Source organism: Oncorhynchus tshawytscha, linkage group LG07 (assembly GCF_018296145.1).
Source record: "Oncorhynchus tshawytscha isolate Ot180627B linkage group LG07, Otsh_v2.0, whole genome shotgun sequence".
Lineage (NCBI taxonomy): Eukaryota > Metazoa > Chordata > Actinopteri > Salmoniformes > Salmonidae > Oncorhynchus > Oncorhynchus tshawytscha.
Window position 1 is genome coordinate 31,866,237 of NC_056435.1, and position 26,196 is coordinate 31,892,432.

Sequence of the window (26,196 nt, forward strand, 5' to 3'; positions counted from 1 at the left end):
ACTTTGTTACGTTACAGCCTTATTCTAAAATGTATTAAATCGTTTTTCCCCCTTGTCAATCTACACAATAAGCCATAATAACAAAGCAAACTTTTTTTGTTGAAATTGTTGCTAGTTTATTAAAAATAAAAACTTAAATATCCCATTTACAAAAGTATTCAGACCTTTGTTGAAGCACCTTTGGCAGAGATTACAGCCTCGAGTCTCCTTGGGTATGACGCTACAATCTTGACACACCTGTATTTGGAATAGTCTCCCAGTCTCTGCCGGTGTAAAACATCCCCACAGCATGATGCCGTCACCACCATGCTTCACCGTAGGGATGAAGCATTCTGACGCTCGGCATTCTGGCCAAATAATTCAATCTTGGTTTCATCAGACCAGAGAACCTTGCTTATCATGGTCTGAGAGTCTTTAGGTGTCTTTTGGCAAACTCTAAGCGGGCTGTCATGTGCCTTTTACTGAGGATTGGCTTTCGTATGGCCACTACTAAGGCCTGATCGGTGGAGTGCTGCAAAGATGGTTGTCCTTCTGGAAGGTTCTCCCATCTCCACAGAGGAACTCTGGAGCTCTGTCAGAGTGACCATCGGGTTCTTGGTCACCTCCCTGACCAAGGCCCTTCTGCACCGATTTCTCAATTTGGCCAGCTGCCCAGGTCTAGGAAGAGTCTTGGTGGATCCAAACGTTTTCCATTTAAGAATGATTAAGGCCACTGTGTACATGCGGACCTTCAATGTGACAGAAACGTTTTGGTACCCTTCCCCAGATCTGTGCCTCAATACTACAGACAATTCCTTCAACCTCCTGGCTTGTTTCTTTTGTTGACATGCACTGTCAACTTTTGGACCTTATATAGACAGGTGTGTGCCTTTCCAAATCATGTCCAATCAATTGAATTTACCACAGGTGGACTCTAATGAAGTTGTAGAAACATCTTAAGGATGATCAATGGAAACAGGATGCACCTGCGCTCAATTTATATCGAGTCTCGTAGCAAAGGGTCTGAATACTTATGTAATTAAGCTATTTCTGTTTTTTATTTGTAATACATTTGCAAACATTTCCAAAAACCTGTTTTCACATTGTCATTATGGGGTATTGTGTAGATTGCTGAGGAACAAAAACTATTTAATCAATTTTAGAATAAGGCTGTAACGTAACAAAATGTGGAAAAAGACAAGGGGTCTGAATACTTTTCAAATGCACTGTATACAGTACAGTTAAATTAGGTATTTAGAAAGAGGAGAGGTGCTGTGACACAAGATGATTTTATCTGTTTTTTTAAAGCTAAACTTGCTTTTTTCCTGAGTAACCTCTGGTGGCATAACATTCCAAGATGGCATGGCGCTATAGATAACTGAGTGATGCATTAAATCTGTTTTTGGTTTGGGTACCATGAAGAAACCCATAGTGGCATGTCTGGTGGGGTATGTATGTCTGTTTGAAGTGTATGCAATTGGATTATACAAGTAGTTAGGCATTTTCAACACTCAAATGTTGCTTAACCTTTTACTGTAGTGAGCTAAATCAGGGTCACACAGAGTGATTAAACAAATCTACTTTGAAACAAAAGTATGCACCTCACACACATGGTTATGGGCTTAACAAAAAGAAGACACCTGTACTACGACAGAGTTTGCACCCCAATATTACACTTGATATACATCACAGAAGAAGAGAAATATAACAAAACCATTTGACATCAACACCAGATTTATTTTTATTTTTTGGGGGGGGGGAGTAATCTGTATTGATTATTAAACTATGAAAAAATATGAATAACATTCCACCCATGAGGCCATTGACTGCAGGAATGGGCTACAAAGACTATAAGATAAGTACATTTCTCCTCAACCATGAAAGACTATTATGCATGCTGTTGATGTTAGTTCTGTGCGTGCTTGAGCCAGCTGCAACTTTGCTAGGTCTTTCTTTGCAGCACCTGACCATATTACTGGACAGTAATCGAGATTGGACAAGATCAAAGCCTGAATCAAAGTTGATCTTTGTGTCAAAAACACAGAACTTCTTTTTTTATAACAGACATACCTCTCCCCATCTTCACTACAACTTTGGCCATATGACTTGACCATGATAACTGACCATCCAATGTCACTCCTAGGATCCGATGTTCAATGGTTATACCCTTTACGCACAACTCAAGTTGAGGTTTAAGTCTAAGAGAATGCTTTGAATCAAATACAATGCTTTTGGTTTTAGATGTATTTAAGACCCATTTATTAATATTACCCATTCTGACACTGACTGTAACTCTTTGCACGCACACAGGCAGGCAGGCAGGCAGTGCTGTGAGAGAAAGAGCAGGCTCTTCATCCCCTCCTTCTGTAAAACCCAGGGTTCTGCCCTCCCCGGTACCCAGACACATTTTTTGACAATGTGCGTTTCTCTCAGAACGAATCAAAGTCTCCACCATCTGGGAATTCACTTTTGTTCTTTGGTAGCTTGGAAATAAAGAAAAACTTTATCTTTATTTCCCTCTGGTTTTATTTGTCTTTTATTATTTTTGTGTGCAAGAAGCCGGATTATTGTGACTTCTTTTTCAACTTTGCTGCTATTTTCCACAGAAAGTCAGCTCGTCTTTAGATGAGTGTTTTATGGTTGTTCTTCCCATTTATTCATTACAAAAACAAGTCATGAGCTACTGACCACTGTGTGCAGTCTTAAAGATAGATAGATATACAATTTGAGAGTAAGGAAAGGATGTTATGGCTATGGAAAGTACACCAATACATGTTTTTCAATGAGATGTCTCCATTTTACTTTATGGTGTTCAGAAAATGTGATTTACATATTAAAGTGCTGTGTTTTCACCATAGTTCTCCAGTGTTCTAGTAAAACACTGGCCTCTAGTGGAAGTCTTGCTCAATGACAGTCCTGATGGACAACTCATGAGGGTTTGCCAGTGATGGTTTACACAAGTCTCATTTGTATCTGTTACTGTAAGTGTACAGTAACAATGGATGAAGCCACCACATGGGAAGAAGCTCATGTTAAAAAATAAATACTACTTAAATGACAGATGAAGAATCTAGAATAAATATGTCAATTTATTACACTCTATCAAAAACACATTGTGCATGTGTAAAGGTGCAATTCAATTGTTACATTCCTGAATAAAATGGGTATTACGCCACCTCCTGGTAGATTAGTGTGTTTACATTGTCTAATACACTCAGTGATAAAGGCATGGGATTCTGGTTAATCCACAGTAGATTTTTGGAGAATTTCTATGAGTGAGTTGAAAATTGAATGGTCCCGGGATAGAAATGTAATAAATTGACATTACATCATAAAATCCAGATTTTACATCGTACATTACCAATTTATGTTATTAGTAACTACTATTGTTGGCTTGGCATTAAATAAACCACTCTATATTTGTTATTTGCGGAATCTCAGTTTTCCATGTGGGTTTTAAGCAAGCTAAAAATTCCCACTTTGACGTTGGTAGCTAACTCGAAAATGCATCTTCTTTAGGAGTGATATTTATATCTTGTAGACTACTGACCATTCATCCATACTGTGTGTATCCCATCATTGCAGGTAATTTATGACAAATGTATAAAGTATATGTTTTATAAACTCATGAGCATCAGCCAGTTTAATAGCCTGGTTTTGTTAGTTTAGGAAAAGATGTGGCACATTCTAGGTATATTATATTACTTCACCACAAATGTGACAATTTGTTCAGGTTAAGTTTATATATTTTGGATACTAAAATGGATGATAGTTTATTGTGATGTTGTAAATATGAGATTACACATGGAAACAATGTATTTATTTTATTATAGTTAGGAATTAGGAATTTTTAGAAATGGTTAAATCCACCATATGATCACAATGACTTTGAGGGACATTTCAATTGTTTTTTTGTTAGTATATTACACAGCAGATTTATGAAGAATTGCTGTGGGAGTTCTATTTATATCCCGTCAACTACTGACCATTCATCCATACTGTGTGTGTCACATCATTGCAGCTTTGGAAATAAATTAACTATCCATCCATTGCTCCTTCCTGTGTTGACTCACTGACTTGAGGGACGGGACCAGGAAGGTTACACATGAAATAAAAGTAACAATGACAGGTCACTGTTAAAACGTTAGGGTCCATTTTGTTTTGTAAAAGTATGATCCAAATGATACAGTATAATTACTTTATCTCAAAAACAATTAAGAGAAAACATATGGACATTACATCCACTCTTATAATACAAAAAACTTTGCCAGGTAGTATACTATAATGTGAATGGGGGAAGAACTTTCAAGTCCCTTAGACTTTGTGCATTGCAACTGCTTCCTATCGACACTAGGTAGTAAAAGATAATCAACAACCTTTAGTTAGACTTTTTGAGGTCCTTGTGCTCATAGCACCAAACCATACTACATGTACCTGTCCTGGTGTGACATCAGGACACTGAGCGTGTGTCTTCAGTGTCTGAGGAATCACACTCGTCTGCGGACTCAGTGAGGGCGGGATAGGGGCGTGGCTGGTCCAGGTTGACATAGGTGACCTTGAGGTTGATGTAGTGCTCCCCCTCCAGGCCAGACAGGATGGTCAGGACAGCAGACACCAGCGTGGCGAAGCTGGGCCTCACTTCTGGGTCTGGGTCCCAACACTGCAGCATGATGGCATACCTGGAGAGAGTTACATATAGCACTTAAATCAAATCAAATGTAGTGCCTTGGACCGCACTTACAGTTTTACTCAATCGCGTACAAGCATTTTTGGATCTGTGTTGAAATGTAACTATATAACTGACATTAAATTGCTTGTTACTGGGTAAGTACTTAGTAAATACGTGTATATCCATTGCAACAACATTGTAATTACAGAGTTGGTTGTTAAAGATTGTTATATTGTAAGTACAATGTAACTAAAAGGGATTAAACTAATGTTCTCCTGTCCCTTAATCTCTCCTAGTAATCTTATTGTCGGCAAAGGTTGTTTCATTCTAACTACATAGTAATTATAAAGGTTATACCCTACTGGGTTTCACTTTACATTGTAAGTTGTTAGCTCCTGGGTTGGTACATGAAAATTACAAGTATATCTTATGTAACTACATTGTTCTTACATTTCACTTTCACTTTATTCAGTATACCCTTTGAGCCGGGTATGTATTGTAAGTAAATACATGTATTATTAAGTAAATACATTTATATTTAAATATGTACATGTATTGATCTACTGGGATTTTAAAAAGAGAGACTAACTTTCTGTTTAGTCTGCTTGGACTCGAAATAAGTATGGTTAAGTTAATCTTTTTGTAGACTGTTTCTTTTGATTATACAAAAATCAACAACATTGTCTTGAGAAAAACTGTAATGTGGTGCTTTCCTATAGCAATAGGAGTATAATTCCTACAAAATGCTTAACTGAAATAAAATAGTATTGTACTAGCTATGTACTCATTGAAATTTACAGACATTTACCGAAATGATTAAGCAAAAGCGATAGGGAGGTGATTTATGGCTTTTACATATTTGAGATATTGCGACCCATGTTTGTTCCCACATGGAAAAGTCAGCCATTATGTTGTGTTCTTCTTCTCTACAGTTTTTTTCTCAAATCGTTAATCTGTCTTTCAACACTTCCTATTCATCACGGTTTGTGTGTGTGTGTTTGTGAGTGCACTTGCGCATGTGAGGATATCTTTGAAGTGAAGCATAGTGGTGATCATTAACTCTCAGACTACATTGCTTAACCATATTCGGATATGACTGTGGTGGACATTTACGAGTTTAACACTGCAGGTTGACCTTTCCAACATCCTTTAATTACTGGCTAGACTTTCCTGTTCCTCTTTGTTGCAACTGAAGATGTGGGAAATTTATACTCCATAACTTTCTGATTTGTTTTAAGCCTCTCTGTTACAGAATAACAATATTTACTATAGACATATTTATTTACTTTGAACAGGGCTTTTCTTCTTCTTTTGAGTTCTAATATGAGGAATAAAAAATTAAAATACATTTTTTTTTAAATGAAATGTCACTAGACTATCATTACCACTACTTACAAAGGGTCAGGACAGAACTGTGGTTGGGGGAGTCTCCTGCCCTTCAGTAGGTAATGTGTGATGTCATAGGGGTCCACCTCTGGGTAGGGGCTTGCTCCTCTCGTTAACATCTCCCACATCAACACCCCAAAGGACCACTGCAGGGGGGGGCATGATGAGAAACTTAGCTTGGTGAGAAAGGATTTGGGGGTAATATAAAGTTGCTCTTATTACTGTGTATGAACACTATAATTATTCAAGTAACAACATAGTCCGTTCTAATTCCACAAATGCTGCCTAATTCTTATTGTTGTTATCAGAAAGTAATTCCTTCACTTACTACGTCTGACTTGGCAGTGAATTTCTGTGTCTGGAGGCTCTCGATGGCCATCCACTTGACTGGTAACTTAGCCTTCCTGTGGTCCTGAATGCTGTAGTACTCCTTATCAAACACATCCCTGGCCATGCCGAAGTCTGCCACCTTCACGGTGTACGACTCATCCAGCCTGCACAGACAATAACAAGGGCAAACAGAAGGGCCCCAGATTGGTGATCTGTGAAAGCAAGCCTGCAACTATAGTACAGCAGCATTACTAAGTAAAATATCATCCGTTTGCTTATGTCAGGTCTAATGTATAGTTTAAATTGGCGACTAGCCCCAGTTACAGAGAACTGAACTGATTGCTTAACCCTGACTTACATGCAGTTGCGTGCTGCAAGGTCCCTGTGCACAAACTTCATATGTGCTAAGTACTCCATCCCCTTGGCAACCTGAAGCCCAAAGCCAATCAGGTCCTTCACTGTGGGGTTCTACAGGAAGAATCAATACCACACAAGAATAATGTCTGTCACATAAGCCTTGAGACACACTGTATCATTGAGGTGTTAAGGGAATCCCTTGTATGCTGATGAAAGTGAACAGATGGTAGTTATTGTTTTGTCACTTCCTTACCCTTTTCTCACAGCGTATGAAGTGGCGGAGGTCCCCGTGTTTCATATAAGGTAGTACCACCAGGGGTAGCCCTTCCTGAGGCAACAGGATGCCCAGCAGAGAGAGAACGTTGGTGTGATGGAACCCCTTCATCAGGATGCCCTCCTTCAGAAACTGCTCTACCTCCTCTACATCTGTTATTCCTGATATGACACACACACATGCATGTACGTACGCAGGGCATACACACATATATTAACGTAAAAACTGCTTATGAACAGTCAACATTTACAGATAAAGCTTAAAAACCCTAAACAAACCACATTTAACCGAGTTTGCATGTTCAATTATCCACACACACGAGCAGGGTTGTTCCATATTTACACAGTTGGTCACATGTACAGGTGACTAATGCTCAGTCCACCTGGTTCAGCTCTAGAACATTGTGAAGGAGATACTCACTGTTCAATGACTTGACAGCACAATGGATTTCTCTGTTGTTGTGGTCTGTGAAGTAGCCATGATAAACTGTGCCAAAGTGACCTGAGGGAGATAAGAGAACATTATAATTGGAATGAGATGGGTTTAAGTCCCTATTATTTAAAATGGCCAATTTGATTTATATGATATAATAACAGAGACTAAAAGGTATGGGAGTAGTAGCCTATGTGCATTTGATTGTTGTCTAAAAAACGCAATTAAAAAGCACTATGTATAGTGCTGTACACACTATAATGATACTGACCCTTGCCAACGATCTGGCAATGCTGGACAATGAGCATGTCTGCTGGGATCAGCACATCCTTCACCTCTTCCAGGAGCTCTGGTCTGAAGCTGGAGATGGAGATCTTCTCAGGGGGTAGGAGGGGGGTGAGCGTGGGGTCCATTCTGCCTGCAGGGTAGGCCAGACTGGGGAACACCACTGGGCTTCCCAGAACCGAACTTGGCCTCTGAGGCAGGACTACTAGAGTGGAAAAGGGCAAGGTCAGTAGAGTTCCTTCAGTATGTGTAGATAATGCACACACATCAGTATGTGTAGATAATGCACATGTATCAGTATGTGTAGATAATGCACATACATCAGTATGTGTAGATAATGCACATACATCAAACCAAAGAATAGAAACTGATCGAGACACAATATATATTAGCCAATTAGAGTCTCACCTCTTCTGTAGTCAGCTACAGATGACAGTTCCAGACTACTGCTGTTGGAGCGGTTGTGGTTTTGGGCCAAACGGGTCTCCACCTGAGAGTCTGGAAATGTCACAAGAGTTTTCAATCGTAAACCACGGGAGAAGGAAAATGCATCAAAAGTCAGCAAGACAATGTTAGCTACCACTGTCACTGTGCATGGCTGTAGATGTCCTACGTTAAACCAGTTGCATAAGACATCCTCATTACCAGTCATGGGGTTGTGTAAGATGACCTGATCAAAGTCCAGACAGACAGGGAACCCCACCTTTCTTCTGCTTCCTCAGGTGCTTCATGACTACGAAGGCCAGCACAGCCCCCGCCACCAGGGCCCCCAGTATCCCCAGTACGATGCCCACCATGTAGTGATTACTGACCAGGACCACAGCCCCAACGTTGTGAACCTGCCCATTGATGGAGATCTGGGGAAGGAGAGACAGTGGGTGGGTCTTGATTGATTGATTTTATTTCCTAGTTTAAAAAATACAAATTCACACATAGATACAGACATATTTCTTTTGTCAGCTTTTGACATTCTTTTTAAACTAAGTTGTGGTCGGCATGGTCACACACTACTGCCAGAGACTGCTGTCTTGTTTTTCTGTAATTTCATCACACATGTAGGGAAAACAACCAAGTACAGACCAATAGTAGGATGTTTATTGTTAACATACTCTAATGTTGAATGCACAACATAGTGTCCAGTAACCAAACAAACCTTCACAGGCAGTCCTTCACTGATGGTTACGTTTCTGGGGATCCTGCAGGTGATTTCATTGTCCAGGACTTTCGCGTCACAATCCACTCCTCCCACTGTCATAGTGATTGTCATGCAGGAACTCACAAGGTTCAGTTTCTGGTGCTGTGATGGGGAAGAAAATGAGACTTCTGAGTTTTCCTTCTTGAAAATGTTTAAACCATACGTAAGCAATATAAAACTATATTCCTACTCCTTCTGACAGTAAGTAGCTGTCAAATAGACATTAATAAGGTGTGTTGTTATGTCACTGTTGCACTTACATGCAGTGACACTTCATCTTGTCCATGGTACAGCCTAAGTACATGGCCCTCAGTTTCAAAGGGTATGGGCTCGCCATAGGGGTGGTAGGAGAACTCTCCATTCCACAGTCCAACAGCTCCATCCATATCAAAGGAGAGCTCCCCTTCCTCTGTTTCTTCCCGGAGGAGAGCAGGAGTTATGCACTCCATCCGTGTAGGCAAAGACTTGCCTTTGCACACCTGGTGGGAATTATAAAAGAGTTGTATGCATCTGATTACATGAAGAAAAAAAAGTTTTATCTCTATCATGTATACAGTATGTGGTTATATAATATTTTATTGGACCGTACTCTGATGACAGGCTTCAGGTGGCCCTCATTGGGCTTAAAGCGGATGATGGTCCTGTAAACAGAGTCCAAGTTCTTCCCTTCAATGATTATCTTTGACCCCCTGGAGTCGACAGAGAAAAACAATGGAGAGTGGAGCGAGTGACAATAACAGATTCTACAGAAACCCACCAGCAGGGCTTAGATCTATCCACCTTTTATTTTGGTTGAGATGGTGACAGATTGCAAAGGCTTGGCCTACCTGTCGAAACTGCAGTCTGGGAGGACAGCTGTGACCTCTGGGTTTTCTTTGTAGTAGAAGACTTTGGTGGTGAGGACAGGGGACTTGTCTATGAACACAGTGAGGGGGACGTCCCTCACCTCCGCGATGGGCTGAGACAGACAGATGATGGAGGACATGTTCCCTCTGGGCGCTGTGACACTGGAGGCAGGTGAAGTAGGGAGGAAGTCCAGGGTTAGTATACTCCTACAGGTAGGACTTATGGTCACCTCACTCCACATGTGGCTTTATGTGTTTATCACCCCACAACATGAAAATGACTACTTAGAAGATATGTATATTTTGAAAAGAAATAAAAGGATACACCACACTGAGTTAGTCATCACAACTACTAGTTTTTCATTCACTCCCTGTAATTGAACGGTACACGGTCAGATTGCGATCAGTTTGCGATTACTGTACACACACACATGCTGGGACAAGCATGGGGCTCACAGAGGTAAATAGACGATAGTAAATGATGTCATACAGGCAGGTATTTTAGAAGTACAGGTTAGAGGAAACAGGCTTTGGGTGAAAACATCACAGGAGAGCCATAATGACATAACCAGTAACTGGATCGTTCCACGAAATGAGTGCCTTTGCATCCTTTGATATTTTAATTAGACATTTTGCACCAAAATTGAAATTGAAATTAAAAGCCTGTTATATTCAACTAAGTGGCCTTTAACATAGACCACATGGAAAATTGAATAAATGTGTTTACTTTTAATAAAGACTTGATAACGGGCCAAAATCATAATTGTAAAGCCTTAGTTATTTTGTTTCTTTGACAAAGTCATTTCTGAAGATTATTATTTCTTTCATGTGATTAATGATTCATTTGATTAGGGATTCGTCCCATTTTTTAAGGTCAACCATGTTACGTGAATTGAACTCTCGTTTTAATATGGTTAAACATTCCATTTAAATATTATTTTCAAAAGAAACATTGAACATCTCATAGTCAAATCATAGTGTAAAAGCAGGTGAGCTGATCTGTCAATTTTCTGATGTTTTGTGATGGAAAACATCGTGGGCAAAGCATAACAAGTCAACCCTGTTACCCATAGTCATTTTGTTATTTAACCTCTTGAGATGGAAAAACTTGTTTGTTATTCAGTTGAATATGACAATGTGACAATGACAATGTAAAACATTTTTGAAATCAACAGTTTTTTTTTCACCAAGTTACACATCTCAAAATGCACCGAATTGGTGGAATGATCCAACTTCATCCACCTGGTGATTGGGCAGGGATCTCCATTCAGAGTGACCCTCCTGTTCTGCCCAGCGTCCAGGTGAGGCCCAGTCACAGTAATCAGAGTTCCTCCAACACGAGGCCCGTAGTTGGGCTGGATGTCTGTGATGTTGGGAATCTGCCAAAGGGAGCAAAATGTCACCAATTTAATCCTAAAGCCATTCATAAAGTACCCCTGAAAGAGTGATGGTGACTTTGTATGTACAACAGAGGATACTTCCAAACTCACTTTGATATTTACAGTATGTCCCCGTTACATGCAATAATACATCGTATTATTACCAGAGGCATAATCAAATGAGTCACCCAACTGAAAATAGGTAGTGCAATCAATTGTAGATTCAAATTACCACAAAGGTAAATCCTGGCATTTCTGATTTTCCGTCGATGGAGTAGCGGCCCTCTATCTTCTCCTCATGCACCTCCACAGTGATGTTAACTGATTTGGACAGCTCAATGGGCCCAGAGTGGATCTTACACACCAGGCTAAGGAGCGGCACAACAACAGTGTCAAAGTAACATAAAATGTAAAAAAATATGAAGCAGAAATCACCATGAGACGTTTCAGTTGAGTTAACATCTACAGTATGTTTCCTTAATGGCCCATACTAGTTGAGTAAAACCGACCTACTGTACATACAATAAACCTATATGTCAATATGACTAATATGATCCACTGTGCATCTCAAATCAAATCAAAACTTTCACATGCGCCGAACACAACAGGTGTAGACTTAACCGTGAAATGCTTACTTACAATAACATTCCCAAAAATAAAGAGTTAAAAAGTAAGAAAAATGTGCACCAAATCAAAAGGAAATAGTAACACAATAAAATAACAATAGCAAGACTATATACAAGGTGCACCGGTACTGAGTCAATGTGCAGGGGTACGAGGGAGTTGAGGTAATATGTACATGTAGGTAGGGATAAAAGTCACTAGGCAATCTGGATAGATAATAAACAGAGTAGCAACGTATGTCAAGAGTGTGAAAGTGTGTCTATGTGTGAGTGTGTGTGTGGTGTTCATATGCATGCATGTGTGTGTGTGTGTGCGTGCACGTGCGTCCGTGCGTGTGTGTTGGCGTCTCAGTGTTGTATGTGTGAGTGTGTGGTTAGAGTCCGGGGAGTGTGCATACAGCCGGTGCAAGAGAGTTAGTGCAAATGAAAAGGTAGTCAATGCAAATAGTCCGGGTAGCCATTTGATTAACCATTCAGCAGTCTTGGCACTCTGGTACCACTTGCCGTTGAGTAGCAGAGAGAACAGTCTATGACTTGGGTTGCTGGAGTCTTTGACAATTATTAGGGCCTTCCTCTGACACCGCCTGGTATAGAGGTTGTGGATGGCAGGGAGCTTGGCCCCAGTGATGTACCGGGCCGTAAAAACTGCCTTCTGTAGCGCCTTACGGTCAGATGCCAAGCAGTTGCAATACCAAGCGGTGATGCAGCCAGTCAAGATGCTCTCAATGGTGCAGCTGTAGAAGTTTGAGAATCTGAGGGCCCATGCCAAATCTTTTTAGCCTCCTTAGGGGGGAAAAGCGTTGTCGTACCCTCTTCATGACTGTGTTGGTGTGTTTGGAACATGAGCGGTCCTTAGTGATGTGGACACCGAGGAACTTGAAGCTCTCGACCCGCTCTACTACTGCCCCATCGATGTGAATAGGGGCGTGCTCTGCCCTCCATTTCCTGTAGTCTACAATCAGCTCCTTTGTCTTGCTGACGTTAAGGAAGAGGTTGTTATCCTGGCACCACACTGACAGGTTTCTGACCTCCTCCCTATAGGCTGTCTTATCATCATCTGTGATCAGGCCTACCACCATCGTGTCATCGGCAAACTTAATGACAGTGTTGGAGATGTGTGCAGCCACGCAGTCGTGTGTGAACAGAGAGTATAGGAGGGGACTAAGCATGCACCCCTGAGGGGCCCACGTGTTGAGGGTCAGCATGGTGGATGTGTTGTTGCCGACCCTCTGTCATTGTGAGTGGTACTCACTGTGTGTTGTTGCTCTTCAGTGGCAGCACGGTGCAGGCTGTCTGTCCCAGTCTCACCAGGTGGGTTCTGGAGCTGATGGCAGGCCTCAGGGGTGACTGAAACTCCCAGCCACACAGAGTCAGCTCTGATTGACCATCAGGGGGAGCTGTCTTAGGGAAGAACTATGCCAAACAGGAACAAACAGATTCTGCATATGAACTTTCAATCACAACCTATCATTATCACAACATACAAATACTATACAAAGTTATGGTCACGTTATGGTTATGCCCAGGTAATCTGTGACTATGGACAATCTCAAACATATCTTTATGATAACCATAAAGATATGTTTGGTATTTCTTTGAATTCATCAACACATTATTCCACATTGAACCTAGCCAGCAGTAAGATCCATTGTATGGTAGGGTAGCTAATTGCTCCAATCCAAACCTCCCTGCACAAAACAAACACATTCCTCTCCCCAGTTCTTCTCACCCCGGTAATACCAGGGGGGCAAGACTCGTTCCTCCAGTAGCCACTGCACTCCTCCTCCCAGGAACACTCTCCAGAGCACCAGCCACAGACCATAAACTCAGGGGCTGTCAGGCACATGGCACAGGTCATGAAGTGCTGGCAGCCTGGCCCCCTCTGAGGCACCTGGATCACCTGTCAGCCAAAGAGAGCGATTTGATTAACTTTGATTTTAAAAAAAGAGTCACTTTGATTGCTGTTTTTGCTAACTGTAACTGATTTTGAACTGGCTTTTCCAAACCTTGTCTCCAACCACAAACAGTAGAGATTCTGACGAGTACACAGCAGCAATTGGGGAGACCCTCTGGTTCTCTACCAAGGTGTAATTGGCAAAGATAATAGGGCTTGATCTTCTCAAAACAAGCTGCCAAAAAGACAGAGCAGATCGTTAATAATCTATCGAAGAAGAGCAGAACTATAGTATGTTCACATTTTTCATTTAACTCCATCTTGGATTAGATCATCTTGGTTCAGGATCACACTCTGTTGTGAGCTGTCCCCCTCCATACCTGGAGGAGCCGTCCAGTGGAGGTGCCAATGTGTGCCACGGTCTTGTTCTCTATGGTGGTGACAAGCAGGGAGGTGAGCAGGATGTCATTCATCTGCCTGTTGAAGAGGTCCACTCTGTAATAGGGCTTAGACACCATGGTGGGGTGGTCCCTGCAGGTGGCGTTGTTCTCCATGCTCTGGTCACAGGGAGATGGGGCATAGTAAATAGGGAGATGTACGTTCTGAGTAGGGCCAGGAGTTTTTTCTGGTCACGAGCCTAGAGCGGGAAAATAATTGGGCCCTAGCTCCCAGAGTTTTTTCTGGTCAAGATTAATCAGAATAATTCTGGGCTGCAAACCAAGGACTCATAGGGGCATGTGTTATTAAATCTACTTGTGCTATTCAAATAACATATTCAAAACTACTTACACAATACTTAGATAATACTTTTTCAGCTTTTGGTAATTTAGTGTTATCTTGATCCATGTACAATGTGTTCACATTTTGGAAAAAAATAAATATTACAAAAGCTCTCTATCTACAACCTGTTAAAGTGCAATAGTAAATGTAGGGTATTACATCTGGTACTTGACATCAGGCCTTGAGGCACTAAAGCCTACTGCTGTTGTTTCGTGAACAGATGTTCTCGGAACAAGGAACTGGGTGAGCAGCTTACCTGATGCCAAGTGAAAAATGAAGAAAAGGTTTTAAAGCAAATGCACCCTAGCTTGTGTAATGCTTTAGAAGGGAACACTTTGAGAACACACTGACCAATGAGTTCCTCCACAGCTCTGATAGTATTATATCAGCTATAGACTGTGCAACTTTATTGACTGGTTTTGCCCACCTTCCTCATGGGACCAGAAACTTTCCTGAATGAACCACAATGGCGTCTGACCTCAGATGCCAAAGACCCATGGTGATTCATAGCTCTCGCTACTATATTATATTTATCATACTGACTTGGTGCAAAGAAACTCCATCTAAAGAGGTACAAATAACATGTTAAAAAAACCATAATCAATTGTCTCAGATCTCAAGTTCCAACAGTCATTGTCATGAATATGCACAAAAACTAGAAGAACAAGGATATAACCAAGGAACAGTATGTGATTATTAGTTCAGGTTCAACAGAACTGTTGGTGCTATTTGGGAATCAGAAGTTGTACTACTGATACTGATGCCAAAATGGAATATGCCTTATCAGTGTATTTTTATGACACTCTGTATGTATATGTTTTCTCCCACAATACTGTACTAGAAAAAGGTTGGCGAAGGAGGATTTGTTTCCATGGCTTCATAACATCTGAGCATGCTGGAGGTAGACAGTGTGGCAAAGACCAGACAACAATAAGCACTCAATGCCAGGAGCCAGTAAAAGTACACATAAATAGGCTTCAAATTATATAAGAATTATATAGACAATGACACTCATGGGAGGTGTAGTTGTTCTTGTGAGAAGCAGGGTTGTTGGTAGCAGCTGTGAGCTGATGTTGGAGAGGGAGGGACCCGGATTTCAGATTCCTGTAAATTCCAGCTGGCAGGCCACTCCTGTCCTGAATTGTGAAAACACAATGAAACAGCCAAGTACTGTGAAACTGCAGTTACGTTGGTCGTACTGGGTTACGGATGTAAAAATCCCTCAAAATCTGCTGTTGATTCAAATTAGCCCCCCTAAAGAATTTCAGAGCCAGAGATCTGTAGAGGTCGGGGAATATTTGGGGAGTCAAATGTGATCTCAGAGTAGTAACACTCACTGGCACGTTTTCAGCTATTTGCTGAGTGAATAAAAAATGTAAAAAGAACAGTCAAAAATGTAAATGGTCGTTATGGCAGACACGCAGTTCAATTTCACAGTATTAAAACATGTTCATTCCCAGATAAATGAGGCATACAATTCATTTGACTGACAATAAAACATTGCCAAAGGCACCGTTCCATGAGGGATTTATTCAAAGACGCATATCCGGAAACAAGTTTAAAAGCTAACTAACTCCCAAATACATTGGCCTCTGTCCAAAATCATGTTCTTTTTCAGCTATTTGTGTTGCTATCTTATGTTGGCTGTTTTCTTTTGTTGGCAAACTGTTGTGTCCTTTTTCCATGAAGCAGTTTTCCATCCCACAAAAAAAGCTTCCAAACAAATGGATTGCTCTCTAGAGGAGTCAAGAGCCAGTGAATGCTATTGGTTGCTACAGGAATCATGTTACAACTGTGTCATGGCCTTGTCTATCCTGAACCTGATAAAAAGGATAACAGCCTAATTAGATTTCAAAGACACTGTTTGGCTTACTGCTAAATATACATGTAAACTGACAACTAAAGAATTTTGATTAAGCCTAAATCACAGTTTCCTTTTTATGGATATGTCATCTGGATCATGTGAGATATAGAGGATGTGTGCATAGTGGATCGACTACCCAAGGCAGAGGAGAAAAATAACTTGAACACACTATAAAGTCTCTGCTTTGGACTGGGCAATACAGAAACATTTTGTGGAGCAATTGCATTATGACGTCAATGGATTTCTCTCTGTGCCTAGATAGCTGTTTGCACATGAAAATAGAGATAAAGGATTTTTTGTTGTGATTAGTGATTGCTGTCGGAATCAAAATAACTCCTTCCTTTCAACCCTCCTCTGCTCCTGTGTAAACCAAATTTAGCAGGTTGAGACAACCTATTGCGTGATTAAATAGAGACCATTAAACTCTGACATGCCTGCTTTTGTTTAACATCCTTGTCATGTCATTGCACTTACTGTAAGAGAAAACATCACCCTTTACTTACCACCCACAAGAAATTCCATTGGCTCTTACTATACCTAGCCTACAGTGGCGGTCGGTGTCATTTAAGATGAGGGAGGACAATTATTTTTTGGGGAGCATGGCCTTCTTTCTATTACAGCATACTGGATGACTGTCATTCAAACTCCATTCACCCAGTTCAATGTAACATTGATAAGTTTAGGCTACTACATGCTACTCAAGTATTGCCTATACCCATCATGAGATTGTGACAAATGAGCCTATGAATTAAAGTTTTCAGTGTAGGTGCACAGGTTGAGAGAAATTTGAGTAATCAAGGGGACAGACATTGACACATTCAATACTGCCTTGCACAATCCTGCCTTCATCTAGCTGATCTAGGATGTAATCATTAGTCCAAAAGTTGCAAACAAGAGTTTCTATTGGACAAATTCACGTATGTTTATCCCCGTTTCATTCCGTTTGCTTCCGTTTAAGAAAAAAATTTTCCAACAGAATTGGCAGAGTGAATACACCCCTGATCACACGCAAACACAGTTCACTTTCATAGCAGCCACAAACAAATAGCATGATTCCTTTTATCATTGGGATAATTCCTTCTCAAATCTACACGCTCTCCTCCTCTCACCTATTCCCGTCGCTTGTGGACTTCCGTGCACAACACATCAGCTGTCTGTGACATGGCAAAAAAAACTTTCCAAGCCAAACCTTCATATAATAACCTCTAACCCCTACACACAGCCTACATCGTTGTCACCATATTAGCTAACATAGCTACTAGAACTAATGTGTTAGTAAAGCCGCTACAATCATACAGTACAGTGTACAGTGTACAGTTTGCAAGCAATTTAGCAGTTACAATACATTGGCGGGCTCCAGTGACAATACATTAAAGTTAAGCTTAACTTGACTTGGAAGAATTCCAGTGATGGATAGCCATAGCCAGCTAGGTAGCATAGCATCCCTCTCTGTTTGAGCCAGGTGTTTGAGTAGGCTAAACAAGCTAGCTGCATTTGCTAGCTAAGAAAGTGAATATACAAAATACAGCTCTCTCTCTCTCTCTCTTGCTTCTCCTTAATTGTTGAAGAAATTAATTTGTTCAAAACTGTTCAACTATTGTCTTTCTCTCTCTTTGAGTCAACTGCTCACCACATGTTATGCACTGCAGTGCTAGCTGGCTGTAGCTTATGTTTTCTGTACTATATTAATTATCTGATCCTTTCATGGGTGGGCAAGAGCTCTGATAGGTTTGATGACGTCCTCCGGAAGTTGTTATCACTACTGTGTAAGTTTATGGAAGGGGGAGAGAACCACGAGTCTCCTAGGTTTTGTATTGAAGTCAGTGTACACAGAGGAGGATGGAAACTAGCTGTCCTCTGGCTACACCATGGTGTTACCCTACGGAGTGCTATTGAGGCTACTGTATACCATCATTGCAAAACAGTGTGTTTTAATCAATTATTTGGTGACATGAGTATATTTAGGATATCTAAAAAGGATGTATTTTTTAATGTTTCACTAGTTTAATTTTTATGAAATTCACTGAGGAGCCTGGTCCTCCCAATCCTCCTCTGAGCAGCCTCCACTGATACACAGGAATGAGAGTCATTGAAATCATTTGTTTTTCTGCCGAAAGAGTAGTACAGGATGTTCCATTACTCCTCTGGAGAGTCCACTTCTTCCTGGATGGAAAATAGCTCACACTTTTGTACAGTTGTTTTTTTTATTTTATCACTGGATCAGCCACTCTCGCTGACTCCACAGACATCCAAGTCTCCATTTTACCAGTCCAGCCAGACATGTACGTAACGCATCTAGGCTCAGGGCCAGTCCGTCCTAGTCAAGACAAATAAATTGCAGCCCCTACTAGAATAGTCCCAGTAAGCAAAATTACGTTGAAAAGATATCTAAAATACATATTTTCCAGATATCAAAGTTGGGTTCACTTTAGGTTCTGAATGAATGTGAAAATATGTGTTTTCCAGACGTTGAAATCAGGTTCATTTTCAGTTCAGAATGAAAGTTGCAAATACGTATTTTCCCTACATTGAAAATATGTATTTTCCCGGGCATTGAGATCAGATTCAATGAAAGTTGAAAATACCTATTTTTCAGACATTGAAAATACGTATTTTCCGAATGTTGAAATCAGGTTCATTTTTGGTTCTCAATTAAAGCTGAAAATACTCTGTTTATAAACATTTATGTTTGGGCCAAATCAAGGCTGGTCCAGACGGACAAAATCTGAACGAAACGTCTGTGGACGTGGAAATCAAGGCTGGTCCGGACTGCACCAAAAAAGGACGTTCAAAAGTATTTTAGGAATGCCGATCTATGTGGTAAGCCTACCATATGTGACCGACCGTCTAGATTCGGTCTTATGTAGTGAACTTTTAAAGGGTGTTGACTGACTAAATAAAAGCAGGGCCTCCTACTGGAGAATTTTAGAACTTGGACACTGTCTCATTGACCTAATGTTATATCCTAATTTGACTTTGATGCAGGTCATGTTGTTCTTCACATTACCTTCTATGGTAAACACACACTATATCAAATACAATCAACATTTATTTGTCATATGCACAGGACACAGAAGGTGTAAACAGTACAGTGAAATGGTTAGTAGCATAGTGGAGTCTTTTGTTTAGACATGTAGCTAGTTTAACAATGAACCATAATCCCAACTCATAACATTACTACCCTGTATTAATCTACTGGTAGCTAAAGCTAACCAACTAGCTAGGTTCAATGTGAGCTAGCTAGCTAGCGAACATTAGGCTATAACTAGAAATGCAAATGGCTCTGAGATACGAATAATATTAGTACACAGATCATACACGTAACATTAGCTAGCGAGCCAGCAAGCTAACGTTAGCTAGCTAGCTAACAGTACGCTTTAACTTGCAATGAAAACGACTTTCTGACTAAATTAGAAACATATAATATCTGATAATATAGCTTTTTTTACACGTATACATGGATGAACGCTTCTCCCTCTCTGTCATGGATGCTATGGTTGCCCTTAGTTTGAAGATGTCATCCGGAGAGAAGGGTTTTATACAACAGCCTTCTTCTGTGTGTTCTCTTTTCGACTCCCTCCGCAAATTCATAGCGGCAGATATGAGACCCTTCTCTGTGGTAGAGAATGCGGGGTTCAGAAAAATGTTTAAAGTGGTCGAGCCGCACTTCACTACTCCTTCCCGTACACTAATACCTGCCTTACACAACAACAAAAAATATAACAACTTGAGAGCGAGTTGTCAGAAACGTGGTCTGTTGCTCTAACCACAGACAGTTGGACATCTAGAGCTACCTTCCTGTAACGGCTAATTTCATTACGGCAGAGTGGGAGATAAAAAGCCATATCCTTCAAACACGTCCCCTTAAGAGTAGTCACACCAGTGTAAACTTGGGGGAAGAGCTAAGGGAAGTAGTTGCAATGTGGAAGTTGGAGATGGATAATGTAATGATTCCTGTGACCACTGATAACACTAGAAATATTGTAAATGCAGTTGCGCTACCTGGATTAGGGCCACAGATAGGATGCTTTGCTCACGTTATTCATCTAGCATCTCAAAAAGCAATGTCAGTGAATCCAATCTCTCGCCTCTTAGCAAAGATCAGGAAGGTGGTATCCTTCTTTCATAAAACCACAACTGTTGCACATGTTTTCAAGACAAAACAGGAGATGCTGGAGCTGCCAAACCACAAACTAATCCAAGATGTCCCTACTATATGGAATTCAAGCCATGACATGTTTGAGAGATACCTTGAGCAGAAAGTTGCGGTGTATTCTACACTGACTGATCAAGCTGTGAGGAACAATGTCAAAGATATTGTGACTTTGTCTGAAAATGACATAAGACTAGCAGAGGAAGTAATCAAAGTGTGCAAACCTCTCAAAACAGTGCATTCCATCAGTTTCCATGGTCCTGCCTATGAAAACAATGATCCTGAAATCAACGGTGGCATCTGATAAAGATGAACCCGTAGTAAGGGATGTCAAGACTGCTATCAGAGTTAACCTGGAGCCTAGTATGCTGACCCTGGTGTCCAAGACTTCTGACACAAGAGCACCGCTTTGGACCCCCGGTTCAAGTCCCTGCTGCACCTGGATGCTGCTGCTCGTCTGAGAGTCTACAATGAACTCACAGCAGAGATTGTGACCAATATACAACAGGTATTGTAATTATTTTGTTAATGTGACGTTTATTTGATTATTTAGTGATTTAACAATTCATTATAAAGCAATAATTGTAATGGTCATAATAGCGTCTGATATATATATTTCTAACAACAAATCATATTTTTAAAGCCACTTCAGAGATTGTCATCTAATTTAATTCTGCCGGGTCAAGCCACAGTACCACAGGAGCCAACCCCTCTCCAGAGACGACAGACGACAGGGGTTCTCCTCCAGAAAATAAGTCTGCCATGGCCGAGCGTTTTGGGGAGTTGCTCACGAGCCAGGAGCAGGGAACAAAGTCAAAGGTCAAGGTCGTAGAGGAGGAGGTGACCTCATACAGGGAAGTGGACCTCATTCCTCTGGATGCTGATCCACTTACATGGTGGAAGACCAAAGAGTTAATATACCCTCATGTTACCATGTTAGCAAGGCGCTACCTGGCTGTGCCTGGGACCTCTGTCCCTAGCGAGAGGGTATTTTCCACAGGGGCTGACATTGTCACAGTAAGCCAATCTGTGCTCACTACAGATAATGTGGATAGACTAATCTTCTGAAATAAAAACTAGAAAATCTGATTATTATTATTATTTATTTTTTCAAGTAACCAGTCTCAAGAGGTCCTATTTTGTTTAAAGCACTGCTATGTGACTTCATTTTGATATATGCTGCTGGACTAAACACTTGTTGAAGTTCTGTTTTAAATGACTATATTATTTCATGTTATAAGGCAGGCACTGCTGATTTTTGTTGTCCCTTTGTTTCCATATCCTCCTGACAATTCAAGCTACCCATGTTTACTATTATAATAAATGGAAAATCTAAATACAAATTACATATTTCTCAGGCATTTATTTTGTCAATGTATCGAACCGTGACACCACAGTACAGTATCGTACCGAACCATGAGTTTTGTGAATCGTTTCACCCCTATTAAGTAGCCAAACTAACTAACATTTACCCAGTCTGTCACAGATATTACAGTGAAGTGAGGGAATAACTCTCATGCTATCTATGCATTGTGAAGACAACCTGAACAGACTGTGTACGCATAATGTATATAACACAATTTACCAACACCTCTCTGGATCAACCTGTGTGAGTGAGTGTTGAGTTGGTGGGCTCACCTCATGAGGACAGCTCTCGCAGGCCTGGAAGTGGCAAAGTCCCCGGGACAGCTGCTCTGGGCCAGACTTACAGCAGTCATCCACCCCGTCATCGATGGCCTTGTTCACATTGTCCATTGGAAAGGCACAGAGGGCTGAGTCGTGCTCTGTGACCCTATTGTCATCTGTGACAGCGAACACTCCATACAGGATGTCATCCTCTTCCTCTGCTCCAAGTTCATCCGCCAGCTCACTGCCTGCCTTCCCAAAGTGGGCGGCCTGCACCATGTTGTACACCACATCCTTAAAGGCCTCACTCCCGCTTACCGTGTTCCTCCTCCTCCGTTTGGGTTCAAACCGGCACTCCAGAACCACCTCCCGGTACCTCCTCATCTCCCACTCATTCCTCGGCAGGCGGCCCAGCCGCGTCTGAAACGGGGAGAACTCTTGGTAAGGGCTCTCTCTCTGGACGGACAGGAAGTAGACAAACTCCTGGGTGAAAAAGCTGTAGACATACTCAATGTTGTAGGTCCGGCGCAGGCTAGGCAGAACGGTCAGTCCCCGCACGTCATTGTAAAAACCGTCTTCTGACGCCAATGGTCGGCGCACTGATATGGACTTCCTGTCATATCTCTGTGTCATGCTATCATTTACAGTGGAAGCCACAAAAAAGTATACAGTCTGTCCCTCCTCCACCATGGTGACTTTGGTGCCCAGCGGGCTGGCAAGGCAGTCAGGACAATAGGCAGCAGAGTTAGATTCTTTTCTGAATAAACATTTAGATGAATTCTTATTGGGTGGTTGTCCATCTGTCTTAAGTTGGTGGAAATGGCATACACCATATTGAGAACTCCCACAAGAGTATAAATACATAAAGAATGTATCCAACAATAATACCTCATTGTCAGTGTTCTCTAGGAAGTTGGGATCCTTGTCAACGTCACACAAATCACAAATCTTACACTCAGGGCCGCCCACTGGGCCTGTAGGAAGCTCCCACACCTTCTCCAAACTCATGTTCACAGCCTCGATCACATTCTGAGATGCCACATACACTTCCTGGTACATTGAGTTGGTCACTATGTTTTGGATGGGGCTCTTTGTTTGGAAGAAGGGCATGGTGTAGACCACAGAGAAGTTGACAGGGCTAGGGGTTGTGGAGGGGCAGGTGTCCAATGTGGAGGTCAAGACAGTCTGGAGCCAGACACATGTCAACCACTGTGTGGCCCAGTGGACCATCTCCACTCTCAGATGCAGAGAGAAGGGGGGACTGACGTCCTTGCGTTACCTCCAGGTCTGATTGTTGGACAATGTCATCCTTATTGAGACCAGCTGCAGATCTCTGATGAAAATAAAACATTATAAATGATTAAAGTGGTCCTGACTGTCCACAAGATTGCAATCAATATGATTCCTAAGCTATAAACATAATGGGATTCTATCTAAAATAACGTAGAGTATAGTACTTTCTGGTCGAGACAAGTATGAGAGAGACAGTGATGAAGAAATGTGGTCATAAGGAAGCAATGTTAAAAGCTTCCGCTGTCTCATAGTAAACAACAGCCTAATAGGAAATGTTTAGATACCGGTAGCCAAAAAGAGCTGTGTTGGTATTAACAGTATGTGTCTGTGAAACCTCTTCCATCATGACATACAAAAGCCTTTTTTTAATTAACAATCTGAAGTATTTCAAAGTGCCTGAAAATGTTATGCTCTGTCCTTTGCGCTTGAAAATGCCTTGCTAAAGCACAACCTAATAACCTAATAACGTAAAAGCCCTAGTAGTGTCGAAGCATCTACCCCAAATTGTGCCATGTTCTCATACAAAGCAGGTAAAAGTCATTCAAACCCTCTGTCTTTCCAGTGCAATACAGATCAATAATCCAGACATCTTCTAATGCAAGAGAATAGCGATTTCCCTAGAAGCTTTAATTTCCCTAGAGGTCTTTACGTTCGAATGATGAATGAGTTAAACACATTCTAATTGCTAATCAATACTGAGCCATGACATGACATACATGTAGCTACTGCTGAAGTTGACCAGAGCACTTCATTTTCCCGGGTAGTTGACCAGAGCACTCCATGTCCCGGACATTGTGCATTTGCATTGAGCCACATCCCCTGGGTTGATGATTAACCGGACATATCACAGCCAGGTCACAGGTAGCACTCAGGAACCTGGGCCTCTCTACTTTGCATTCCTGTCACAACCACTACATGCCTTTCAGGGAAAAAGATGCACACGGACTGATGGCCATACAATACGTGACTCTTAAGTCCCACATGGAAAGTGGGAATTTCAACAGAAGCATTATAATGTGGTTATATAACAGTCTTCAAGACAGTCTACAAAGAAATACCTATTATAAAGTTATTAGCCTTTAGACTTGATGAAAAGTTGGAAATCTTATTTATTTATATATATATATATATATATATATATATATATATATATATATATATATACAGTATATCAATAATTCATCAATAATTCATAGACTAGCATTGGCATACATGTTACATTTTAACACCTTCAACTTCATGTCAAACACGCAGAGGTTTAGTGTTTAAAAGCAGCAGGGACATGGGTGTAAGGACTGAGTGACTTTCTTCATGCTCATGGTTAATAAACCAAAGGTTTGAAATTTAGTTTCCATTCGTTGCCATTTACAGGTAGGCATGCAACGCATTGCAATCTGGTCTTGGTCATCGAAAAGTCACAAATAGCATTATCTTCATTCAGGTGCTTTCTGCAAAGGTCATTTGAAGAGTAGAGCATTTCAATATGTATCAATGAATAGAGTGGAGTTCAGTAGTTCTGAGAAACCCATGATTTGTCTCTGCAGCTTGGTCTACTGTCTGAGCTTGTGAACATGTCCAATAGCGCTAATACATGTTTTAGCTATTCAAAACTACAGAGACGTGATTAATAGGTTTATAATTCCCACAGACACCCTGTTAAACATGCAATAACGCAATATGAGCTTATCTGGCTTGCAGGAAATGCCATGTGTATATCATATTGAAACAGTTATGATAAGGTACACAATTCCTCATATATTCAGGTCGACACATACGGTCGTAATCAATACACTGATAATATATAATTTGGGGATTTCAGCAACTATCAATCAAATTCAAAGACTGACAAAAACAACAAACCGAATAAATGTTCTGTCATTCAAGTGGAGTAGATATAAACAGAATATAGAATACCATATAAACAGAAAGAATGGAGTTGACACGTTAGGAAATGTTTCAGATTATTAAATCAATCAGTGTTTACAATATACATTTTAATTCACTATAAAGTTGAATATATTCGATGATTTTGTCTAAAAATCACAATATAGATTTTTGGGTGAGAACCACAAAGAACGAATAAACTCAGAACTCAGCAAAAGTATGTAACGCATGTTACTAAACCATAACAAAGTATGTAACGCATGTTACTAAACCATAACTTTTCGCTACTTACCTGTTTGAGGTCATGCACGAACGTCACGAATCTCAGAGTTGTCCTCTTGACAGGATAACTGACAATTCCTTGACCACGCGCGGACTTCGGAAAGTTTTTCCTTCACCAATATTTATTTTCATGGAGAATGTGCTGTATGCGTAGCCTACGCTATTTTTCAAACAATGAAAACAGTTTTTATTTCCAGGCGAAAGGTGAATCATAGACTGCAGCGCACGCATTCACCTCCTCTTCGCGCATAATACAGCGTGCCAACTTCCAAGTGCATAAAATGACAGTGAAGTAGATAATGCAACTTGCCACTTCACTTAAAACATTTATTTCCAATTTCATTATTCTAAAATAGTCAATGTCATTTTTGTCAGTTCCTGTTGGATATATTCGGACATTTTGGTTGAACATAAATGGTTATAAGCCTACTGTACTTTGTTTCGGTCTTGTTCTTGGAATAATGAAAATCTTACAAAAAAAGAAACAAAATCTATACGATCTCTTTTTATTTTACATAATAGTTTGTTACACTCCAGATACAAACGAACAACAATTTACAGACACACAAACAATGACTACATCTCATCTGGCCGGACACGCAGGCTTACATGCGTTGGTGGTTGACATGGTGCCATGAGATCGCCTAGGGCTAGGCTGAGAGCTCT

The 26,196-nt window shown here is 40.8% G+C and overlaps 1 protein-coding gene across 3 annotated transcripts; it reads right to left on the reverse strand.

Moving 5' to 3' along the window:
• Positions 1–1,215: 1,215 nt before the first annotated feature.
• LOC112254363 (macrophage-stimulating protein receptor) lies at positions 1,216–25,755 on the reverse strand. 3 transcript variants are annotated; one of them, XM_024426862.2, is made up of 22 exons: positions 25,541–25,754; positions 22,084–23,404; positions 14,029–14,205; positions 13,761–13,883; positions 13,484–13,654; positions 13,007–13,167; positions 11,364–11,499; positions 10,995–11,131; positions 9,735–9,914; positions 9,497–9,596; positions 9,168–9,386; positions 8,866–9,009; positions 8,416–8,569; positions 8,121–8,210; positions 7,699–7,917; positions 7,416–7,496; positions 6,975–7,156; positions 6,723–6,832; positions 6,363–6,528; positions 6,044–6,180; positions 4,414–4,658; positions 1,216–4,055 (listed from the first exon to the last, which is right to left on the reverse strand). In XM_024426862.2, the coding sequence occupies exons 2-21, from the start codon at positions 23,299–23,301 to the stop codon at positions 4,430–4,432; spliced, it is 4,134 nt and encodes a 1,377-aa protein (XP_024282630.1). In that variant the 5' UTR covers positions 23,302–23,404; positions 25,541–25,754; the 3' UTR covers positions 1,216–4,055; positions 4,414–4,429. The 3 variants fall into 3 exon arrangements, with proteins under 3 accessions (XP_024282630.1, XP_042180226.1, XP_024282629.1); XM_042324292.1 differs by having other exon boundaries at positions 1,216–4,658; positions 7,699–7,914; positions 25,541–25,755; XM_024426861.2 differs by having other exon boundaries at positions 1,216–4,658.
• Between the last annotated feature and the right edge of the window lie 441 nt (positions 25,756–26,196).